This window comes from Osmerus eperlanus, chromosome 25, assembly GCF_963692335.1.
Source record: "Osmerus eperlanus chromosome 25, fOsmEpe2.1, whole genome shotgun sequence".
Classification (NCBI taxonomy): domain Eukaryota; kingdom Metazoa; phylum Chordata; class Actinopteri; order Osmeriformes; family Osmeridae; genus Osmerus; species Osmerus eperlanus.
Genome location: NC_085042.1, coordinates 4765651 through 4785219, shown reverse-complemented (window position 1 = coordinate 4785219; position 19569 = coordinate 4765651). Strand labels below are relative to the sequence as shown.

General features: G+C 48.5%; 3 protein-coding genes across 5 annotated transcripts; 1 reads left to right on the top strand and 2 right to left on the bottom strand.

Moving 5' to 3' along the window:
• Positions 1–280: 280 nt before the first annotated feature.
• Positions 281–2366, bottom strand: gp1bb (glycoprotein Ib platelet subunit beta). Of its 2 annotated transcripts, none has more exons than XM_062451344.1 (2): positions 2228–2366; positions 281–1195 (listed from the first exon to the last, which is right to left on the bottom strand). In XM_062451344.1, the coding sequence occupies exon 2, from the start codon at positions 1184–1186 to the stop codon at positions 494–496; it is 693 nt and encodes a 230-aa protein (XP_062307328.1). In that variant the 5' UTR covers positions 1187–1195; positions 2228–2366; the 3' UTR covers positions 281–493. The 2 variants fall into 2 exon arrangements, with proteins under 2 accessions (XP_062307328.1, XP_062307326.1); XM_062451342.1 differs by having other exon boundaries at positions 281–1191; positions 2215–2326.
• Positions 2367–3122: 756 nt separating this feature from the next.
• Positions 3123–16326, bottom strand: septin5a (septin 5a). 2 transcript variants are annotated; one of them, XM_062451339.1, is made up of 12 exons: positions 16250–16326; positions 16077–16090; positions 7579–7669; positions 7399–7485; positions 7064–7187; positions 6809–6943; positions 6059–6176; positions 5749–5850; positions 5497–5593; positions 5176–5311; positions 4740–4842; positions 3123–4456 (listed from the first exon to the last, which is right to left on the bottom strand). In XM_062451339.1, the coding sequence occupies exons 1-12, from the start codon at positions 16293–16295 to the stop codon at positions 4397–4399; spliced, it is 1113 nt and encodes a 370-aa protein (XP_062307323.1). In that variant the 5' UTR covers positions 16296–16326; the 3' UTR covers positions 3123–4396. The 2 variants fall into 2 exon arrangements, with proteins under 2 accessions (XP_062307323.1, XP_062307324.1); XM_062451340.1 differs by lacking the exons at positions 16077–16090; positions 16250–16326 and adding an exon at positions 9146–9461.
• A 563-nt stretch (positions 16327–16889) lies between these two features.
• LOC134012340 (zinc-binding protein A33-like) lies at positions 16890–19021 on the top strand. The gene is made up of 5 exons (XM_062452132.1): positions 16890–17528; positions 17733–17828; positions 17949–18179; positions 18269–18291; positions 18376–19021. The coding sequence occupies exons 1-5, from the start codon at positions 17055–17057 to the stop codon at positions 19019–19021; spliced, it is 1470 nt and encodes a 489-aa protein (XP_062308116.1). The 5' UTR covers positions 16890–17054.
• The last annotated feature ends 548 nt before the right edge of the window (positions 19022–19569 follow it).

Below are 19569 nucleotides of genomic sequence, written 5' to 3'. Positions count from 1 at the left end.
TCAGTTGGCATGACCAGGAATCGAACTGGCAACCTTCGGATTACTAGCCTGATTCCCTCCCCGCTCAGCCACCTGACTCCCTGTCCTTTGGCAAGGCACTTCACCCTACTTGCCTTGGGGGGAATATCCCTGTACTTACTGTAAGTCGCTCTGGATAAGAGCGTCTGCTAAATGACTAAATGTAAATGTAAAATGTCTTGAGTAGGCTACGTAATGGCGCTGAACAATGTACTTAGTTGTACAGAACCAAAACCTTCTACGGAGACAGGGAAGGACAAGACACTGCATACAGCTCTTTAATTAGATTTAAATGCCCACACAGTAAAACATAACATACACATATGTGAAAAAAAAACATTTCTTAGCAATAGGAAAATAACATACCAAAAATAACAAATGTCAAAAAGGTCACGTTCTTTCAAAAACCTAGACATTATTCTGTTTGATTTAAACTTACAGTTTGGATACAATAAGCAGGAAAAGCTCCCTTTTTTCAGAATCTGCTGTCCTTCAAAGGCTTACGCTCGCTCCCTAGACAGCCCTCCCCTCCCGTGAGGCTCTCGTCGGCGGTTAGGCGCGCCTCCCGCGTCAGCCTCTCGAACCTGCGCAGGAACACCACCACGGCCGCCAGCAGCGTCGCCTGCAGCAGCACAAACACGCACAGGCACACCTGCGACGCCAGCGCCAGGTCACAGTACCAGTAGTGGCAGGTGTCCAGCACCTCCTCCTCCGTCAGGTAGACCACCAGACGCCCCCTCAGGTCAGGGGGGAAACTGCAGTTGACGTGGAGGTGTCCGGCCGTGGCGACGAGGCTGGCGTGATCCGGGCCGTCGCCGTTCAGGGGCCCGTGGTCGCCGTGCGGCTGGCGCAGGAGCCAGGCGCGCAGGTAGAGCACGCCGCAGTCGCACGCCCACGGGTTGCCGTGGAGAGAGACGGAGCGCAGGGAGGGCAGGGAGTCCAAGATGCCGTTGGGGAGGGAGGTGAGCAGGTTGTCGTGGAGACGGAGGTGGGTGGTGTTGGACGGGAAGCGGGGGGGGAGGGAGGAGGTGGTTAGAGAACGCTGGCTGCAGTCCACCTGACCCTTCTGGCAGGAGCAAGGGGAGGGGCACACTGATGACCCTTGAACTCCCATCCCAAACAGGACGAGTACACACAAGAGAGGAGGCCCCATCATCATCGTCTTCATCACCAGTCACTGTAAGAACAGAACACAGAGCTTCATCATCATCATCATCATCATTGGAGCCTCACAACCCTCACACAACAGCAGGCTAAAATGATCCCTTTAAGAAAATAACACGATCATCAGACTAAGTAGAACCTCCCCTAAGAAGAATCAGTCTTGATCATACACCTGCACTGTGTGGAACTTTGCCTTTAATGTCATCCTCCTTTAGATGAACCCGCAGAGAATCTCTAGAGGCCTCTGAAGGACAGGGGCCAGGGGGGAGGGGAGGGGAGGGGAGGGGGAGGAGAAGGCGAGGCCAGGGGGATGGATAGGAGACAAGGAGGCCGGATGAGGATGGAGAGAGGGAGGAAGCAGGAGTGAAGTGGAGGCTTTCCTCGTCTGTGGTTGTGAACGTGTGAGGGATGCAGATAGCAGGTCTCACTGAGAGATACGTTTAATACTGCATCTTCTCTGGGTGGGACTGACCCAACCGTCTGAGTGTGGCAGAGAGAGATAACCCAACCAGGATAGAATTCCCCCAAACAGGAAGTAGAATAGCACAGGATTGTCATGACACAAGTCACTGAGAGGCCATGGAGTTTTTTGTTAGACTGGCTGTGTAACTATTACAGTTAGACTGGCTAGATACATATTACAGTAATGGTTAGTTATGAAGAGCAAATCATGTCTGTTGTAAAGTGGTAGTACTAGTCAGTTAAATTAATCAATTTGATTAATTTAATGCTGAGGTATCGTCATCATCCAAGGTTCTATTGTGGATTACAAATCAAAAGTATCAAATAACTATTTAACTATTTAAACGGTTTAGCTGTTAGCACATTACAGTTATTACAGTAGGTTAATGCTTCTCAAACAGTTTCAATCAGGTCCCTCTTTGATTATGGAGAAAAAAAAAAAAAAATTAGATCCTACAACATCTTGACATGCAGTCAGCTGTTTTACAGCTGAACAATTCTCCCATGCAAGATCCTCCTTCAGGAGCATCTTGATTCGTTCTACTGTTAATCCCTGCAGTCTCACTGTAGTCTGAAGTCTTACCTTCTCTTCTTCACGTGATGTCTGGAGATCCTGAAGGGAAGGTCCTTCTGGCCAAGTGGAGGGGCACCGTGTTTCTGGTCGCGCGGAGGGGCACCGTGTTTCTGGCTTTAGGAGAGGCACATAATCATACAGCCCCAGCTGGTACACACTGATAAAAAAAAAACACACACACACACACTCATGCACAGCAGTCTTTAAGAGGCAGTACACAGGAAGAGGAGCAACATCTCTCTCCTCAGTACAAACTGAGAGAACTTGACTGACACAGACACAAGCACACAGATTCCAAGACGACAACACTGTATATTTTACATACATACATATTGCATTTAGTCATTTTTTACATTTAGTCATTTAGCAGATGCTCTTATCCAGAGCGAGACTTACAGTAAGTACAGGGACATTCCCCCGAGGCAAGTAGGGTGAAGTGCCTTGCCCAAGGACACAACGTCATCTGGCACGGCCGGGAATCGAACTGGCAACCTTCTGATTACAAGCCCGCTTCCCTAACCGCTCAGTCACCTGACTCCCAGGTGCAGTGCATAGAATACTACATTTTGAAATGTTTGTGTTGTAGTACCAAGGAGTATAATAGTTTACTATACAGATGTTTCTAATCAATTTATATGATTGATAAATAGCAGTAAATAGTAGTATTTTGTACATGGTAGTATTTAGTAGTTTGGAGAAGGTGCAGGTGCATGTATACCATTATGTTGGTGCTAAAGAAGAGAGACTGGGGAGATAAGCTATGACTCAGCATGTTCTACTTTATCCTGTCAGCAAGTTCTACTGTCAGCATGTTCTACTGTATCCTGTCAGCACGTTCTGCTGTATTTACTGTTGTACATTTGCGGAGGAGAAGGAATCATTTGGATACTCAGGAGGTTTGGAAGGAGATGAATCAAGACAGTTTATTTGTCATTGTTATAACCTGGGTTCAGGTTTCAGTCATAGCGCAGTAGAAAGCAACAACATTACCTGGAGACTGACAGCAGAGCTGGGAGAACCAGGTCAACCGACACAGAGGCACACACACACACACACCCCAAAGTCATATATACAGGCGGACAGAAAAACACAGGTCAGGCACATTTGTTAGCACACACACACACACACACACACACGTCCTTGCATTCTCGTTCTCTCTCTCTCCATCACACACACACACACCAACACGCACACACACACACACATACAGGACCTCCCCCTACTGTACACAGCTCATGCTTAGGGATTTAAATTCCATAATTTGCCATTTTGAGCCGAAGCTTTGACAGCAGCTGTTCTTCAAAGCAGACACATATGAACGCTCTCCAACTGCTCTCTGGACAGAGCGTCTGAAGCAGAGGAACAGACAGACAGTGTGTTGACAGCGACAGCAGACAGAGGTCTCTTAGCTGCAGATATAAGGAGCTGTAGCATGCTCCTACATGCACCACGTACAGTACAGAGACCTACTGCACATAGCTACCCTCTCATTATAGCAAAGAACCTGAATTCAGCAGTCAGCAACTGGCATTAAGTGCTTTTTCAATGTTGCCAGTGAATGCAGAATATTTTCGGAGAAAAAGTTATCTTTTTAGCTCATGCCCAAACATCGCTTGTTCTTAAAAGAATTCATGTATATTTATACAATTCAGCAAAAATACATAAAAAGTGCCTCAGACAGAAACAGTCTTTTTGGACAACAACCAGATGAAAACACTAAACACATACGCACGTTCAACATGAATACAAATGAATATCTATATTCAGATATAAAGCTGCAAAATATCTTGCAATGCGCATACCCTGGAGAAATACCCTAAAGGATTCATCATTATATTCATAAATTAGCGGTCCGTTAAATTACAAGGTTACAATGGTTCATAATAACATTATATTAGGATCGTTACCAATATTAAGAAATGGGCTCGCAAACGAACACACAAAATTTGTAAAAAAAAAACATACTATTATCCAGGTGGACAAAATATACAAAGCATAGGACAGATGAATTCCCAACCACAGGTGTGCCCCTACACAGAGTATATCAGTAACATGTTGGTACAGTTGACTGTGATGTTGTGTTGTTGCATTCAATGTCTGACAGTCTGGGTGTAGTTCAGGGGCTGGCCAGCAGGGGTCACTGTGGCCTGAGCCTGCTCTGGGAATCGTCATGGTAAATCACTCTTTGTCATGAATCTGCTGCTGCATCTTATTCAGCATCTCCTGCATCCTCTTCAGCTGGAGGGAGAGAGAAGCAGAAGAAGATGTATTATAGTTCACAGTGCTGTTAGACATTACGAGGCTAACTTAAGCAAATCTACAAATGTACTCTTGGCCTCCCTTTGAGTGTGTGAGTGTGTGTTTGTGTGTGAGTGTGCGCGAGAACGTGTATGTGTGTGTACTTGCGTGTATGAGTGAGTGAGTGTGTGTGCATAAGTGAGGGATTGTGTGTGCGTGCGTGTGTGCGCATGTATGAGTGAGTGAGTGTGTGTGTTGGTGAGGAGGGGCTCTGAATGTTCACCTCCTCGTCTTTCATCTTGATGAGCCTCTCGGTCTCCACGTCGGGGGTGGACAGGGGCAGGAAGGGGGTGGGGCTGTCCACGCGGTTGTCCTGGGTCAGTTTACTGGGGACCGGGGAAGGGAGGAGGGGAGGGGGAAGGAAAGGAAGAGAGGAGGTAGGACAGGATGGAAGGCAGGAGAGGAGGGAAGGAGGGAGGGAAGGAGGGAGGGAAGGAGGGAAGGAGGGAGGGAAGGAGGGAAAGTTAGGAGATGTAATATTGAAGCAACTTCGTCCATCCAATAGTTTCTCGCTGCTTCATCTAGAATTTTTTTTTATTTGTCTCTGTGTCTCCATGTTCTTTCCCATTTCGTTCTCTGTCTCGCTCGCTCGCTCACACACACACACACACACACACACACACACACACACACACACACACACACACACACACACACACCTGGTCATCTCCTGGATGCACTGGGCCCTGTAGTTCTCGTAGTGCAGGTCACAGGTCACATCTTTCAGGTCGTGCATGTGGGACCGGATCAGCATGTTCCTCAGCTTCACAAAGTCACAGTGGGACTGGTTCTCCACTGAGGAGGACAGAGAACGTCACCATCATCATCATCATCGTCACTTTCAGCATTATCACCACCATCACCACGATCATGAACAATTAATTGATCAGTGTAGGCTACAGTGTTAGTCCTGGGTGAGGTGGATGTGTGTGTGTGTGTGTGGGGGGGCTACAGTAGAGGTGGATGTGTGTGTTCCTCACCCTCTACGATGCCCCAGGGGTACAGACGTCCTCGGACACGCTGGCCTCGAGCCTCCACCACCGTGTTGCTGCCGATCACTGCAAACGGCGCACACTCCTGCACACACACACAGATGTACACACACATACACACACAGATGTACACACACACACACCCGCACACAGGCACACAATGGAGGGAACACAAAGTTGGAATCCTCTCTGTATTATTGTTGCATACACACACACAAACACGTAAACCCTGTGTTTCACCTTAAGCTCCTTGTCCTGCTGTTTAAACTCTTCATCCTCGTCCGAGTCACATTCTGGGAACTGGTACACCTTGATGCCAAACTTCTCTATCTCCTCACGAACCTACACACACACACACACACACACACACACACACACACACACACACACGTACAGACACACGCACACTCATGTTAACTGCATGTTTGCAGCTGTGTACCATTGCACATCCTGTCTTTATACATCAGGATCAGGGACGAGGAAAGGACCGGGGTCAGGGTCAGGGGTCACGGCAGGGACGAGGTCAGAGTTCGGGTCAGGGAGAACTCACTCTGTCTTTCAGCCTCTTGATCTCGTTGGGAGTGAGGCAGTCGGCCTTGGAGATGAGGGGGACCACGTTGACCTTCTCATGAAGGGCCTTCATAAACTCCACATCTACCGGCCGCAGCCTGGAGACACACACACACACACATATGTATACAGGCCAAACCCACAGTGTGTGTGTCTGCGTGTGGATTTGTCTCCCAGCTACAATGAACACCCTATCGACGACACACACCCAAACACAGCGAGAGTGTCAACATGTGAGAGACTGAGAGGCAACACGACCACAAATGAATGTTTAAACGAAATGTCATCTACATCCATGAGTTTACGCAGAGGAAGATCTCTGTTCTGGCAGCATGTGAGGTGTCCCGAGGGCCGAGGGAGATCCCGGAGCCTGGGTAGGCTGTGAGGGGAGTGGGGGTGGGGGGGTGGGTGGGTGGGGGTAGGTGGTGGTGGTGGTGGGGGTGAGTGGTGGTAGGTAGGGGGGTAATAACAGTGTTTACAGTGTTAACACCATCCTGTAGGCTCCACACCTCCCGCAAAACACCCTCCGACAGCACATTCTTCCGTGTGTGTGTCCGTGTGTGCACTTATGTTGTGTATGTGTAGAAGTGGGTAGAAGAAGAAACGTTTATTTGATCGAGTGATGCGATACGGTCGCGTGCGGGGGAACGGCGACACCACAAACACACACCAACGAAATGACGCGCACGCGTGTGTGTGTGTAGGCCCACGTGAGCGTGTGTGTTCTCACCCGTGCCCGAAGGGAGGGATGAAGTAGAGGCAGCAGTGGACGCGGTTGTCCTGGATGTTCTTCCTGTTCAGCCCGCTCTCGTCTCTGAAGTACTGCTCAAACTGCTGGTCTATATAGTCTGTTATGGGCTTCCAGCTGGGTCACACACACACAAACACACAAAAGTTAGCCAAAGCTTGCTATAATAAAACAAAAACCAATAGCTATGAACAGTATGGACCAAGACCAGGACCAGGACCAGGACAATCAGCTCACCACTCATTGTTGTTGACAGCATCTCCAAACCCAGGAGTGTCCACGATGGTGAGTTTGAGCTTGACTCCCTTCTCCTCGATGTCAACAGTGTGTTTGATGATCTCCACCGTCTGGTTGATCCGCTCTGTGAGGGGAGAGGAGGAGGAGGATGGAGGAAGAGAAGCGAGGAAAAGAAAGGGAAGGGAAGGAGGAGAGGAGCGTGGAGCGCGTGGAAGAGTGTTAAGGAGGATCAGGAAAGGGGGAGGAGGGGAGGAACATGATTGTATTGACCCTGGTTGTCCTGTGTTGTAGAGGTGACCATCCCTTCCTCTGACTCACACAGCTCTGTCACTCACCTTCAGCGTTGAGCAGCTTTCTGTCCTTGTACAGGTCTGTCAGGAACAGGCTGTTCACCAAGGTGGATTTACCCATACCAGACTCCCCTGTGACACACACACACACACGCACGACTATTGGTGTTTTTGTTTCCGTCTTTAATATTGCTTTTGTTTGAACACACACACACACACACTGACCTGCAACCATGAGAGTGAAGTCAAATCCCTTCTTCACAGATTTCCTGTGGACCTGGTTAGGCAGCGTGGCAAAGCCCACATACTGCTTCTCCTGTGGGGGGAGGGAGGGAGGGATGGAGGGAGGGAGGGAGGGAAGGGGAGGGGGAGAGGGAGGGAGGGAAGGGGAGAAGCGGAGAGGAAGAGAGGGAATTAGGCAGAGCAGGGCGGGGGAGGAGGAGAAAGCAATGTCATAAAGGTCTTATAGATTCAAGATAGACTCTATTGTTTGCCACATTGTGTAAGCAGCAGAGAACAAAGGCTACAATCTTGTCATGCTTTTGTGAATCATCGATCCATCGTCGCAACACCCTAGAACCGGTTCCATCATCACAACAGTCTAGAACCCTGGAACTGGTTCCATCATCACAACACTCTAGAACCCTGGAACCAATTCTATTAGCCTAAAACTCTAAAACCATGAGACCATGTCCATCTTCACAACACTCTAGAACCCTTGAACCTGCATCCATGTTATCTTACCTGTCACAAACGGTTTTGTATAGTCATGTAGGTACACAGGGACCGGGTACATTCTCAGCCTTATATAGATGTCTTGAAACACTGCGATAGTTTGTCAGGTTTATACTGTAGACAGAACTGCAAAATGCATTCAGAGCATTCCACAGGGTCACTGAGTTGGGATTCTCCAACTGGACAGACACTGTGTATCGTACACACACGCATGCGTACACACACACACACACACACACAGTACCATTGGAGACCAATCTCTTACTGTAATACTGTAATGCTGCTGGGTGCAACCATACTCACACACACTTACACACACACATACACACACACACACACACACACACACCAGCTCAGTCGACCACTGGCAGGCGGCCGCAGAGTAGTGACAGAGCCTTATTGACCAGTCCTGAAAGGCTCATTCACTCTCCAAACCCACTCTGAGCGAGCGCTCTCCAAACACACAGCGAGGGGTCCTGAGACGCTGTCATAACTTGTCATCCGCATATCCGACAGCCCCTGGGGGCAAAGAGAAACAAACCACACACAGACGCCAACAAAGTAGCACACACACAGACACAGACACACACCCACATTATTCCAGTGGGGGCCAGGCGAGGCGAGGCCCGCGGGCAGAGAACGGAGAAACCTGCCGATCAATGAGCTATCACACAAGCATTCGAAAACACCAGGGTGTGCGAGATCTCTCTTTCACACACACAGACATACACACACACACACACACACACACATACACGTACACATGCACACACACCAGCAGGCAGAACACAGGATTCATGACATCATGACAACACAGTTCAAGAGAACCTGTGAGTTTCTATCACAGCTTGCTGAGGTTTGTGTATGATAAGTGACTCCTCTAGGAATCCAAATCAGTGTCTGGCCACCTTAACCTCTGTATTCCTCTCTCCCTCTCCTCCATCCCTCTCTCTTTCTCCCTCATCCCTCTCTCCCTCTCCTCATCCCTCTCTCCCTCTCTTCCACCCCTCTCTCCCTCTCCTCCACCCCTCTCTCCCTCTCCTCCACCCCTCTTTACCTTCTGTCGGGCTGTCCTCACTCGGGGGCACAAAAGACGCTCCACCAATTTCTCCTGGAGCATGATGGCATCCATACCAGACCAGACCAGACTAGGACCGAGACCAGACCCAGGACCAGACCCAGGACCAGTGGAGGGCAGGAGGACCGGAGCGGTAGAGGAAGGTCCAGGGGACTGTGACAGGACCACCTCCTCCAGCTGTCAGAGAGACTCTGCTGTTCTGCTGCTGCCGTGACGACGCCTCCTAAGACTCAAGTCTGCTCCTCCCTGCCGCACCAGCCCCGAACACACACACACCTCTTTCCTGTTTTCCCCCTCACTACGTCTTTGTTACTTCTCTCTCTCTCTCTCTCTCTCTCTCTCTCTCTCTCTCTCTCTCTCTCTCTCTCCCTTTCCTTTCAGCCCCGCGGTGGATCACTGCTTCTTGTACAGACAGGTACAGGTATAATAGAGAGGGAGAGCGAAGGAAAGAAACCAAAAGAGAGACAGCTAGAGAGAGAGAGAGAGATAACTAAACCGAGAGCCGGAGAGACGGAGAGAGAGAGCGAGAGCCAACGAGCGATGGAAAGTGGTGAGTGAGGTAGAGAGAGGTAGTAATTTAAGGGAGGAAGCGAGGGAGGAAGGAGAAGACGGGCGGAGGAATGAAATACTCTCATTCATTCATCCTGCAGTTCCTCCCCCTCTCTCCCCGGCTAGAAAAATAAAGCTTTTAGTAGCAAGCCACCAGCCAGATGCACACACACAGACACACACACACACACAAGCACACAATAGATCGACACAGACACACATAAACAAAGAAACTAACATTTCACAATATGAAAAAGAGGCCAAAGGATTAGACAAGGTGCCCTGAATCTAACCCTGGAAGAATCTCTGGTTCCTGTGTGGACCTGTAACCTTAACTCCCTTCCGACAGAGAGCTTAACAAAGCAGAAAGGTCCTGTCACTCTAGCTAGCTGAAGCAGGACAATACCCAAAGTAGCCTTTTAGCTCGACGTGTGAGTGTGTGTGTGTGTGTGGGCGAGGGTATGTATTTGTATTGTCGGTGTGAATACAAGGCCTGCCCGTGTGTGTGTGTGTGTGTATTTTCTGTGCGAATACAAGGCTTGCCCATGTCTAGACGGCATATTAAAGAACAAACGGGTTGCTGGCTTGTAAGAAGCCCAGCTGTAAAGAGCTTGCAGTGGAAATGCACCAGGAGGAGACCATGAGAGCACTTAAGCAGGCACACAATTACTGCCAGATGCAGGGTTTGTCAGTGAGCGAGAGGGAGGGAGGGTGAAAACGAGAGAACGGGGGAGACGGAGTGGCAGTCAGAGAGGAGAGAGACAGAACGACAGGGGAGAGGGGAAGTGAAAGGGGAGGAAGAGAAAGAGAAAGAAGGAATACAGACAGACAGAAAGAAAGACAGGGCCATATTGGTTTAAAGAGAAGACTATGTGGGTACAGCCACGGTGATTCCACAGTAGCTCTTGGTGTTCATGGTCTGCCGCTAGTTCTGATCTCAGCCACAGGAGGGCGACAGAGGGTTCCGGGGACACTAGGACAACCCGGGGAGGAGAGGGAGAAGGAGGGAGGGGCAGGGTGAGGATATGGGGACCGACGGATGGAAGATCAATGGATCAAGATGGAGCTCAGTGTGTGTGTGTGTGTGAGAAAAGAGAGTTTAAATAATAGAGCAGATGTCCTGGAGTGACATCACAATAGACCCCCTCAGGCCCCTCCCACCTCTCTCACTAGCCAGCTGTCCTCCCATCTGATTGGCTGTGACACCTGCATATCTCCCGGACACACACACACACTGATATAATCACAACTATATTTCAAGTGTGTCCAATATCCACCAGAGAATGTTCTAGATGCAGATAAGCTGTATCTGAGACCACCCATCCCATCAAACAACACAGTGTATTAACTCTCTCCTGTCGGCCTATCTGCTCCAATCAAAACAACCATCCAATCTCCATTCTGGAATAACAGCCGAACTATTCAGTCAGATTGTGAATAAATCTGTGCGTGTGAGTGTGTAAGTGTGTGTGTTAGAGTGTGTGTGTGAGTTTCACACCCTTTTTGTACGAGGCAGTTTTAGGTCTGGTTCACAGCCGGTGCCCAATCTCCAACCAGTTCTTCGGGTTTTGACGGCGAAAAAAAACAGCTTGTGGCCAGGATAACTGGTTCCAGAACGGCACCAACTCGTAGCTCGTCTAGAACCGTTCGACTTACGTCAGGATCCTGGGGCGGGAATGTCATGACCAACCCTAGACCAACTGAATTTGTGACCACCATTTAAAAAACAGAGCTTCAGGGAGGAACTTCCATTGATTGTGCTTGGCTTCAGCACCAGCATGGACATCAAATCTAAACTGTGGCCCACGGAGGAGACTAGCTGTCTCCTCGCAAGGGATTGTGATGCCGATGTAGGGCTTGCAAAACCAGGAGCAATACTTTCAAGAAACACTGTGGTCAGACATTGTTGTTGTTGTGCTTGTTGGCGCTAGCATCGCTGGGAAAGCAGAGACATACACACACGTATACAGTGACAAAGTGACGTGGCTCTCCCGGGCAAAAGCGGTTCTTAGAAGGTTTCGCAAGCTGAACCAACCGCCAAACGACAGTATCAACAGCCCAGAACCAGAACTAGGTTGGCAGTGGAAAGAGGGTATCAGAGCCTGTCCATATCCCAGTGAGCTGGGCCCAGACCCAGTCCAGCCATCCCCGGGTCCAGCTGGGATGGTGTTCCAGTCATATGTCACTGCTGTGGCCTTTCAGGAAGTGCTTCTGAAAAGGCCACAGCAGTAAACTGCACGCCTATTACCAAGAGCAGGACATGAACACACGCACACACGTCCACACGCACACGCTCGCAGCACAAAGGAACGTCCACACGCGCACACACACACAAACAAATCGTGAGTGTTGAATACACAGATGCCAGCAAACGTGCACACCCTCACACACCCACACACCAGAGAGTTGGCAAGGCCAAACAAACACGAAGCCAGGTTGTCTTCTTCTCAGAGACAGAGATGTAAGGAGGTGTGACCTTCTCCGAGTGTCCAGACCCACGGCAGAGCCACACAGCAGCAGTGTTCACGTCATTAACCTCCAATGGCCGACTGAGGGGCGTCTGACTGCTGACACGGTGAGGAGAAACCGGACCGGAAGGAGGAGATAATGGAGAGATTGAGTGAGGATGAGCGAGGGAGTGAGAGAGAAGGGCAGAGAGATTTGGAGATGGGGGAGGGGGGATGAGACAGGGAAGAGGGAGGAGGTGAGAGAAGAAAACTTTGGAGAAGGAAAGAGGGACTGAAAGAGATATAGACCTTTAACCCTCATCCCCCCCGTCCCTCCCTCCATCCCTCCCCGTACAGCTTGCTCTTTTGAGAGATGTGAGTGTCTCCACGCTACGCGTTCTTTAGCATGCTAATGCGACAGCGTGTAATTGCTCTGGCAACAATAGGCCGCCCCAGGGAAGGGCTCTTGGCTAGCGTAGCCTAGCGTAAGCATCTGCCCACTCCTTCACAATGGGTTCTCACATAGGGTGGGGGAGTGGGATGGGCTAGCGTAGCATTAGCATTTAGCATCTGAGAGACACCCCGTGGAGGGTACTGAGGTCCTGTGTCACACGGACGGGGAGAGAGACACTCCAGCAGCGGTGACACAAGGGACATTTCAATCAGGTCGTCAGGGAGACATCAAACCATGCATGTCGTCACGGCGCCTAGGGGTGGAAGGTGAACTCAAGATGACATGTCATTTTTTTACATGTTAGAACACTACAAGATAGACACTACAACACAAAACTAGAACCTTCTAGTTCCGGTTCCACCTGACAGGAACCAAAACGGTTTCCTAAATTATTTCTTCAGAACTTCTGAAAAATGGAAAAACCTCAGATGACACAGTCTGGTCCAGGGATACGTCCATGTTGACTTGTCTTACATGGGCCTCCCATCACAGAGTGAGAGGTGGAGGAAGTGATGCGCTCCGTTTCATCCAACTCATTGGATCTGAGCAGAAAAACTCTTCTCCAAACAACGTATAATCCAAAATGTATCAAAGTCGCTCCAAAGTGTTCATGAAGAGGGCTTGGAGGAGTGGAATCTGGGTCAGGCCTGGGTTATTTCTGAACCAGGAAGAGCTGCATGGGTAGTGGGGGGGGCTTTACAGAAGCACAGGAGGCAAACCTGTGTGTGTGTGTGAGGGAGGGGGGGGTAGGAAGGTGGGGGCAGAGCAGTCTTTACAGGAGCACAGGAGTGGAAGACCTGGGGCAGGAGATGAAAGATAAAATCGCTGTAACGTGATGTTCTACACACACACACACATGTAGACACATACTCTCTCTCACACACACACACGCTCTACTGGATGACTGGCATTGTGAGCATGTTTAGAGGATAAGAACAGGCGCCATCGCTCGCACACCGCCATGGGAACACACACAAACACACACATTCATGTGCAGGGTGTAGCCAGGTGTGTATCACCATGGGGAACACAGGAGGTACAACTGCAGAAGCTCCTCTGTTGGTGTAGAAACAGCACAGCCGTCCTGGTGTTTGTAGTCGAGCTCAATCTAATGATGACCATAGTCTCTCTTACTCTGTGTTGGCCTCCCCCCTGTAGAGACCAGCCCGCCCCAGGGAGGAGCCCCGCCCATTCTAGCCCCACAGCTGCTCCTCTCTTCTCATGGAGGTGGGGGTCAGGGGGCCATCTGTGGCTGCGAGAGTGTGTCTGTGTCGTGTGTGAGTGGGTGTGTGAGTGTGGGTGTGTGTGTGTGTGAGTGTGTGTGTGAGTGTGTGTGTGTGTGTGTGTGTATGCGTGCGTGGAGGGGGTAGTGGAGGACTGCTCAGACTGGAAGGGCAGTAGTATGGATGCAGATGTATCTACAAGACATCTGTTTCTCTGGGCGGAAGAAAGATCAACCACTAAACATCTATGAACTATCTGTCACACAACCACTAGGTTTATAAAAAGGTGCAGTACTTTCATAACTAGATTGTATTTTCATAGACTTCAGTTGGTTGCTTTTCATTGGTTGCTTTTCATTGGTTGCTTTTCATTGGTATACTGGGTTCAGGAGATCTAGATGGATGGACAGGACCTCAAACTGACATCACTGGTCTAACTGGTCACACTGCTGGTAGTGGGAGATGTTAGAGGAGGGACTTAAAATCCCCACTCACATTCTTATTCCCACAGTAACCATAGAAACCAATAGTGAAGATTACCAGGATGTGTGAGTGAGCCCCCCCACCAGCCTACGCATGGCCTGTCATCGCCGCAAGGGATTGTGGGTATGATGTAATGTGATGTTTGAGAGATAAGAACGAATGGAACGTTGTTGCTAGGCAACCCGTCAGAGCGACTGTCTACCCTGGTGTGGTTGATCATTTTGGTGATGTAGCCTAACCTGGTAGCTCTCTTTCTCTATTTTTCCATCCATCCCTCTCTCCCTCCCCCGCTCTCACCCTCCCACAACCACTTGCCTCCCTTCACACCATACAGTCAGATAGTGAATGTATGTGTGTGTGTGTGTGTGTGTGTGTGTGTGTGTGTGTGTGTGTGTGTGTGTGTGTGTGTGTGAAAGTGTGTATGTGAGAGAGTGATTGTGTGTGTGACTCAGAGAGGGTGCAGGGTGCAGTGTGAAAATGTGTGAGAGTGTGGGTGTTTGAGCGAAAGGTAACTGCTAGCGCCTGCTACAGAATCTCAACTGTAGTCTCAGAAGCTCTGTGACATCATCAGTGTACAGTACTATACACACAAACACCAACACACAACAGCCATAATAATCCTGAGGGGAAAATCCCAGATTAGGATCCCGGTGCCAGGGTTTGCTTGGACTCTCCAAGACGGGAGATCCCCTGAGGAATGTGATGGTTTGTCCCTTACAGGCCCGACCTCAGCCCGCCACACCACACTAGAGGCTTCCGCACACAAGACATACACATAGGCTACATATATAAACACACACACAATCACAATAACACACCCACAATAGATACATGTGTCTATGTACACGCACACACACCACACCAGTAGTACTGGAGACCCTACCAGAGGCCTATGCACACACACAATACACACATCTATGTACACACACACACACATACACACTCCTCTTGACATTGACTCTTACTCAGACAGAGAGCCCAATGCAGACCTGAGATAGTCCTCCAGCCCTCCCATGAAGGATAGTATTTCTAGCAACTGAGCTCCACCTGCATGACCCTGCAGTAGGGGTAGGCCTATCTGTGGATCACAGCTCATTTTACATTTTAGCGGGTATATTGGATATCCTAGCGGGCTATGCCTTTGTATCAAAGACACTATACCGCTGACCCGCAGTTTACTTAAAGATACCCAGACCGACACCAGGAATCTTGGCTGCTACTTTTACCGAATAAAGTAAGAAATACAAACGAGCTTTCTTTCGGGTAAACCGTCCAAGAGACTGGAGAAATCGTTCATTCGAACGGAAGCAGGTCAATCCAGTACGAGGATGAGGGCACGCGCCAGAGGATGGGGGATGAGAGCGAGCCTTGGGTACCATTTGAATGCGTGCGCATCCTCTGTGCTGAATCTGTCCAACACGCGCCCGAATATGGTTATATATAATCCCGGGGGTTATTTACATGCTCATCGTAGCTCGTGATGCGATAGCATGGTAACCGGGTCTACCGGGCATCTTGGTGATGACGATTACAATACATAACCCATATAGCTCAGATCTAAAGCAGGGCTCGGTAACGACTATGTTGAAATCGAGCATGTCTGTGTGACATCTGATGCCCCGGTTTGGAAAGGTAAACGCTGCTGTATCCGCATGCATGCCCGCGTGCACTTGTATTAGGATACGCCATTTGCATTGTTTTCTTTAATTGAAAAGAACAACGCTTTCAGTGCAACACCCAACCCTGTTTCTTACCTCAGTGCTCTCATCTGGTGGTCATTGTTGAGTCGGATGAAGCGCAGGTGGACGGACACAGCGACGCCCAGATACATTAGGAAAGAGCGACAGAGAACAGCATGAAACCAACCACTGTTTTTACACAACAGCGTCAATACAAATACGTCAAATCTCACAGGGCTGATTCTTACCCGATTTAATCGGGATCCGGCTCTTGTAGCGAATGTTGGTCGTCATCTTCACCACTCTCCTCCCTTGCTCATGCGAAAGGACGGCTCGTGAAAGCACCCTCTCTCCTCGCGTCATCCACGGACCGGTCTGTAGAGGGAGGGGTTGCGACATCGCCCAAAGCCCCGCCCCTCTCGGTGTGGTACCCAGTTGTGGTTCAAAACAAGCTGATTTTGACGGGTCTGTCTGTGATAATATTGCATCAACACTTTCAACTTACCTGCAATGACAACTTTCTACAGTAGCTTGGACGAGGGAACCGGGTACCATGTCAAGCACTGAAATTGTTGTAAACCTGGCCTCAAGAATCTATTCATCATTTAACAGTTTTACTTTTCAGTCATTCAAACTAAACTCTATCCCTAGCATGCCTATACACCTATTCATATAGAGTACATGAAGTGTTGTATCTGCAGTATTACTGATGAAAACCTTTCCAACCTTACCAAGACTTACAGTTATAGCTCCGTATCCTGCAGTCCTACAGCACCATCTAGAGGAGAGAGCAGGAGTTGTAGGTAAGGAACAAAGCAAGGGGATGAACTATGAACTAGTTAACCGAAATTGAAAGTAGATTTCAGACATTGTATAAACTAAGCTAGTCGCCATTTCAGGGTGTGGGACAGACCTGGGAGTTATATGCTGTGAACTTTTAAAAAGGTAAAAAGTAAACTTAATTGTTTTGGTAAGAATTACAACATAAAGATACTTTTACATTGGGCTCAGTCTCAATATTTGTCTATATTAGCAGCAGCATTTCCAGAAACCATGGCTGAGAAATTTGAGAGTTTCCTGAACTGTCACGTCTGCTCTGAGACTTTCAGAGATCCTGTGTCTCTGGGCTGCCACCACAGCTTCTGCTCCAGCTGTCTGACTAAGTTCTGGGATCAGGCTAAAAACAAGAACTGTCCAGTCTGTAAGAGAAAATCCTCTAAAGAGATTCCAGGTATCAACTTTTCTTTGAAAGATTTAGCTGACTCATTTGCTGGGAGACAGAAAGCAGGATCGTCTGAAGAGAGGAGAGGAGAGGAGGAGGTGGAGGTGTGTAGCAAACACTCAGAGGAGTCTAAGACAGTGGCTGGTGTCGTCAGAGAGTCTGAGGTGCTTTGCAGTCTGCACAGTGAGAAGATCCGGCTGTTCTGTCAGGAGGACAAAGAACCCGTCTGCTTGGTGTGTCAGACCTCCAGAAAACACAGATCTCACACCTGTGTCCCAGTAGACGAAGCTGCCCAGGATCACAGGGTGAGAGGAAGAAGATTGTCAGATAAAGATGGTGTTTTGAGGTCAAATACAAGAACACTCTTGAAGTGGTTAAAGTTTCCTTTAACGGATAATACTTGTGGAAACTATTTATAATTTCTGTTGCCACTGCACAATAACTTACAATCTCTCTTTTGTGATTCATTATAGATGAAGATTGTAAATGTATGTCATGTGTCATTTCAGGAAGAAATTCAGACTGCCCTGAAGCCCTTAGAAAAGAATCTGGAGGACTGTAATAAAGTTAAACTAACTTGTGAAAAGATTGCAGAACACATTGAGGTACAGTACAGTACGTGTTAGCCAATGCTGTGACCAACAGGCATTGAATCAATCACTAAAATGTATTGTTTAAAAACAAATAATAAAATGCTAATGTAAGGGCTTCTCTGACTCTAACAGACCCAGACAGTAAACACAGAGAAGCAGATAAAGGAGAAGTTCAACAAGCTTCACCAGTTTCTACATGAGGAAGAACAGGCCAGGACTGCAGCTCTGAGGAGAGAGGGCAAAGAGAAGAGTGAGACAATGAAAGAAAAGATTGAGGGAATAAACAGAGAGATGGCCTCACTTTCAGACACAATTGAAGCCATAAAGCAGGAGCTAAATGCAGACGATGTGTCATTCCTGCAGGTAAGGATGTGTTTCAGTTGACAATTCATGCTAATCTGATACATGGTTTTGATGACAATGCTTATCATTGCTCTTTTCTGTTCATTCAGCGCTTCAGAATCACAGAGAAGAAGTACGTGAATTCATAATTAATATATTTTTTGTTTAACTTTTAATTTCTACCCTCATCAATACTGATCATGACCATTTGTTCCAGAGCCCAGGTCACACTGCCGGATCCACAGCTGGTCTCAGGAGCGCTGATAGACGAGGCCAAACACCTCGGCAACCTGACCTTCAGAGTGTGGGAGAAGATGAGGGGGGTGGTCAGCTTCACTCCTGTCATTCTGGACCCCAACACTGCACATACCTGTTTCTCTCTGTCTGATGATCTGACCAGTGTTAGACAGTCAGGCTCAAAGCAGCAGCTCCCTGACAACCCAGAGAGGAACACCAAGTACTCCACTGTTCTGGGTTCTGAGGGGTTCAGCTCAGGGAAGCACAGCTGGGAGGTGGAGGTGGGGGACCATCCTGACTGGAATATAGGTGTGGCCAGAGAGTCAGTAGACAGGAAGGGAGAGATAAATGCATCCCCAGAGGATGGATTCTGGTGTCTACTTCTGAGGGGTGGTAAGTACATTGATGGTCTGGGTAACACTCTCCCTCTGAAGAGGAGACTCCAGAGGATCAGAGTTCAGCTGGACTGGGACAGGGGGGAGGTGTCCTTCTACGACCCTGAAGACATGACTCACATCGACACTTATAAAGACTCCTTCACTGAGAAACTCTACCCATACTTCTCTATTGGAGAAGGTGGTGATGCCAAACACCCTGACGTAAAGATCTGCCAATCAAGCGTCTAGTAAATGATCTTATTATTACTGTTCTGATTAACTTGTCAACCAGCCCAGTCAGGTAACATATGATCCTCCATGTATGTTTAGTCACATACAGTATGAAGGTGTTGGAATTGGTCCTCGGCCCTCATACTGGGTCTGTTGTATCTCTGTTGTATCTCTGTTGTATGTATCTCTGTTATGTGTTGCTTCTTCAAGAAGTTAGGATGAAGTACTGGTGATGTGATGTAACACCCACAACATGTAGATACATTGTATGTGTGTGTTTTGGGGGCAGGATTGCTTAATCAAGCCTCTGAAAGGAGGTGGGATGCAGAGGGGTGGGGAGGGGGTCATGTATCACTGTCATGTTAAGATATCTTCATAATGGAGTTATATAACGATGACTGGATCTAGGGGCTCATGACCAGATGTGTTTGTGTGGGACTCAAATATTTGACTGTCCAGATATTTGAGTGTGTTCACTGTACAGTTTGAGGTGAGCAGAATGTTTACTTTTAAATCATTATAATTGGTTATGGTTCGGATTACATAGCTTATATGTTGTCATATTA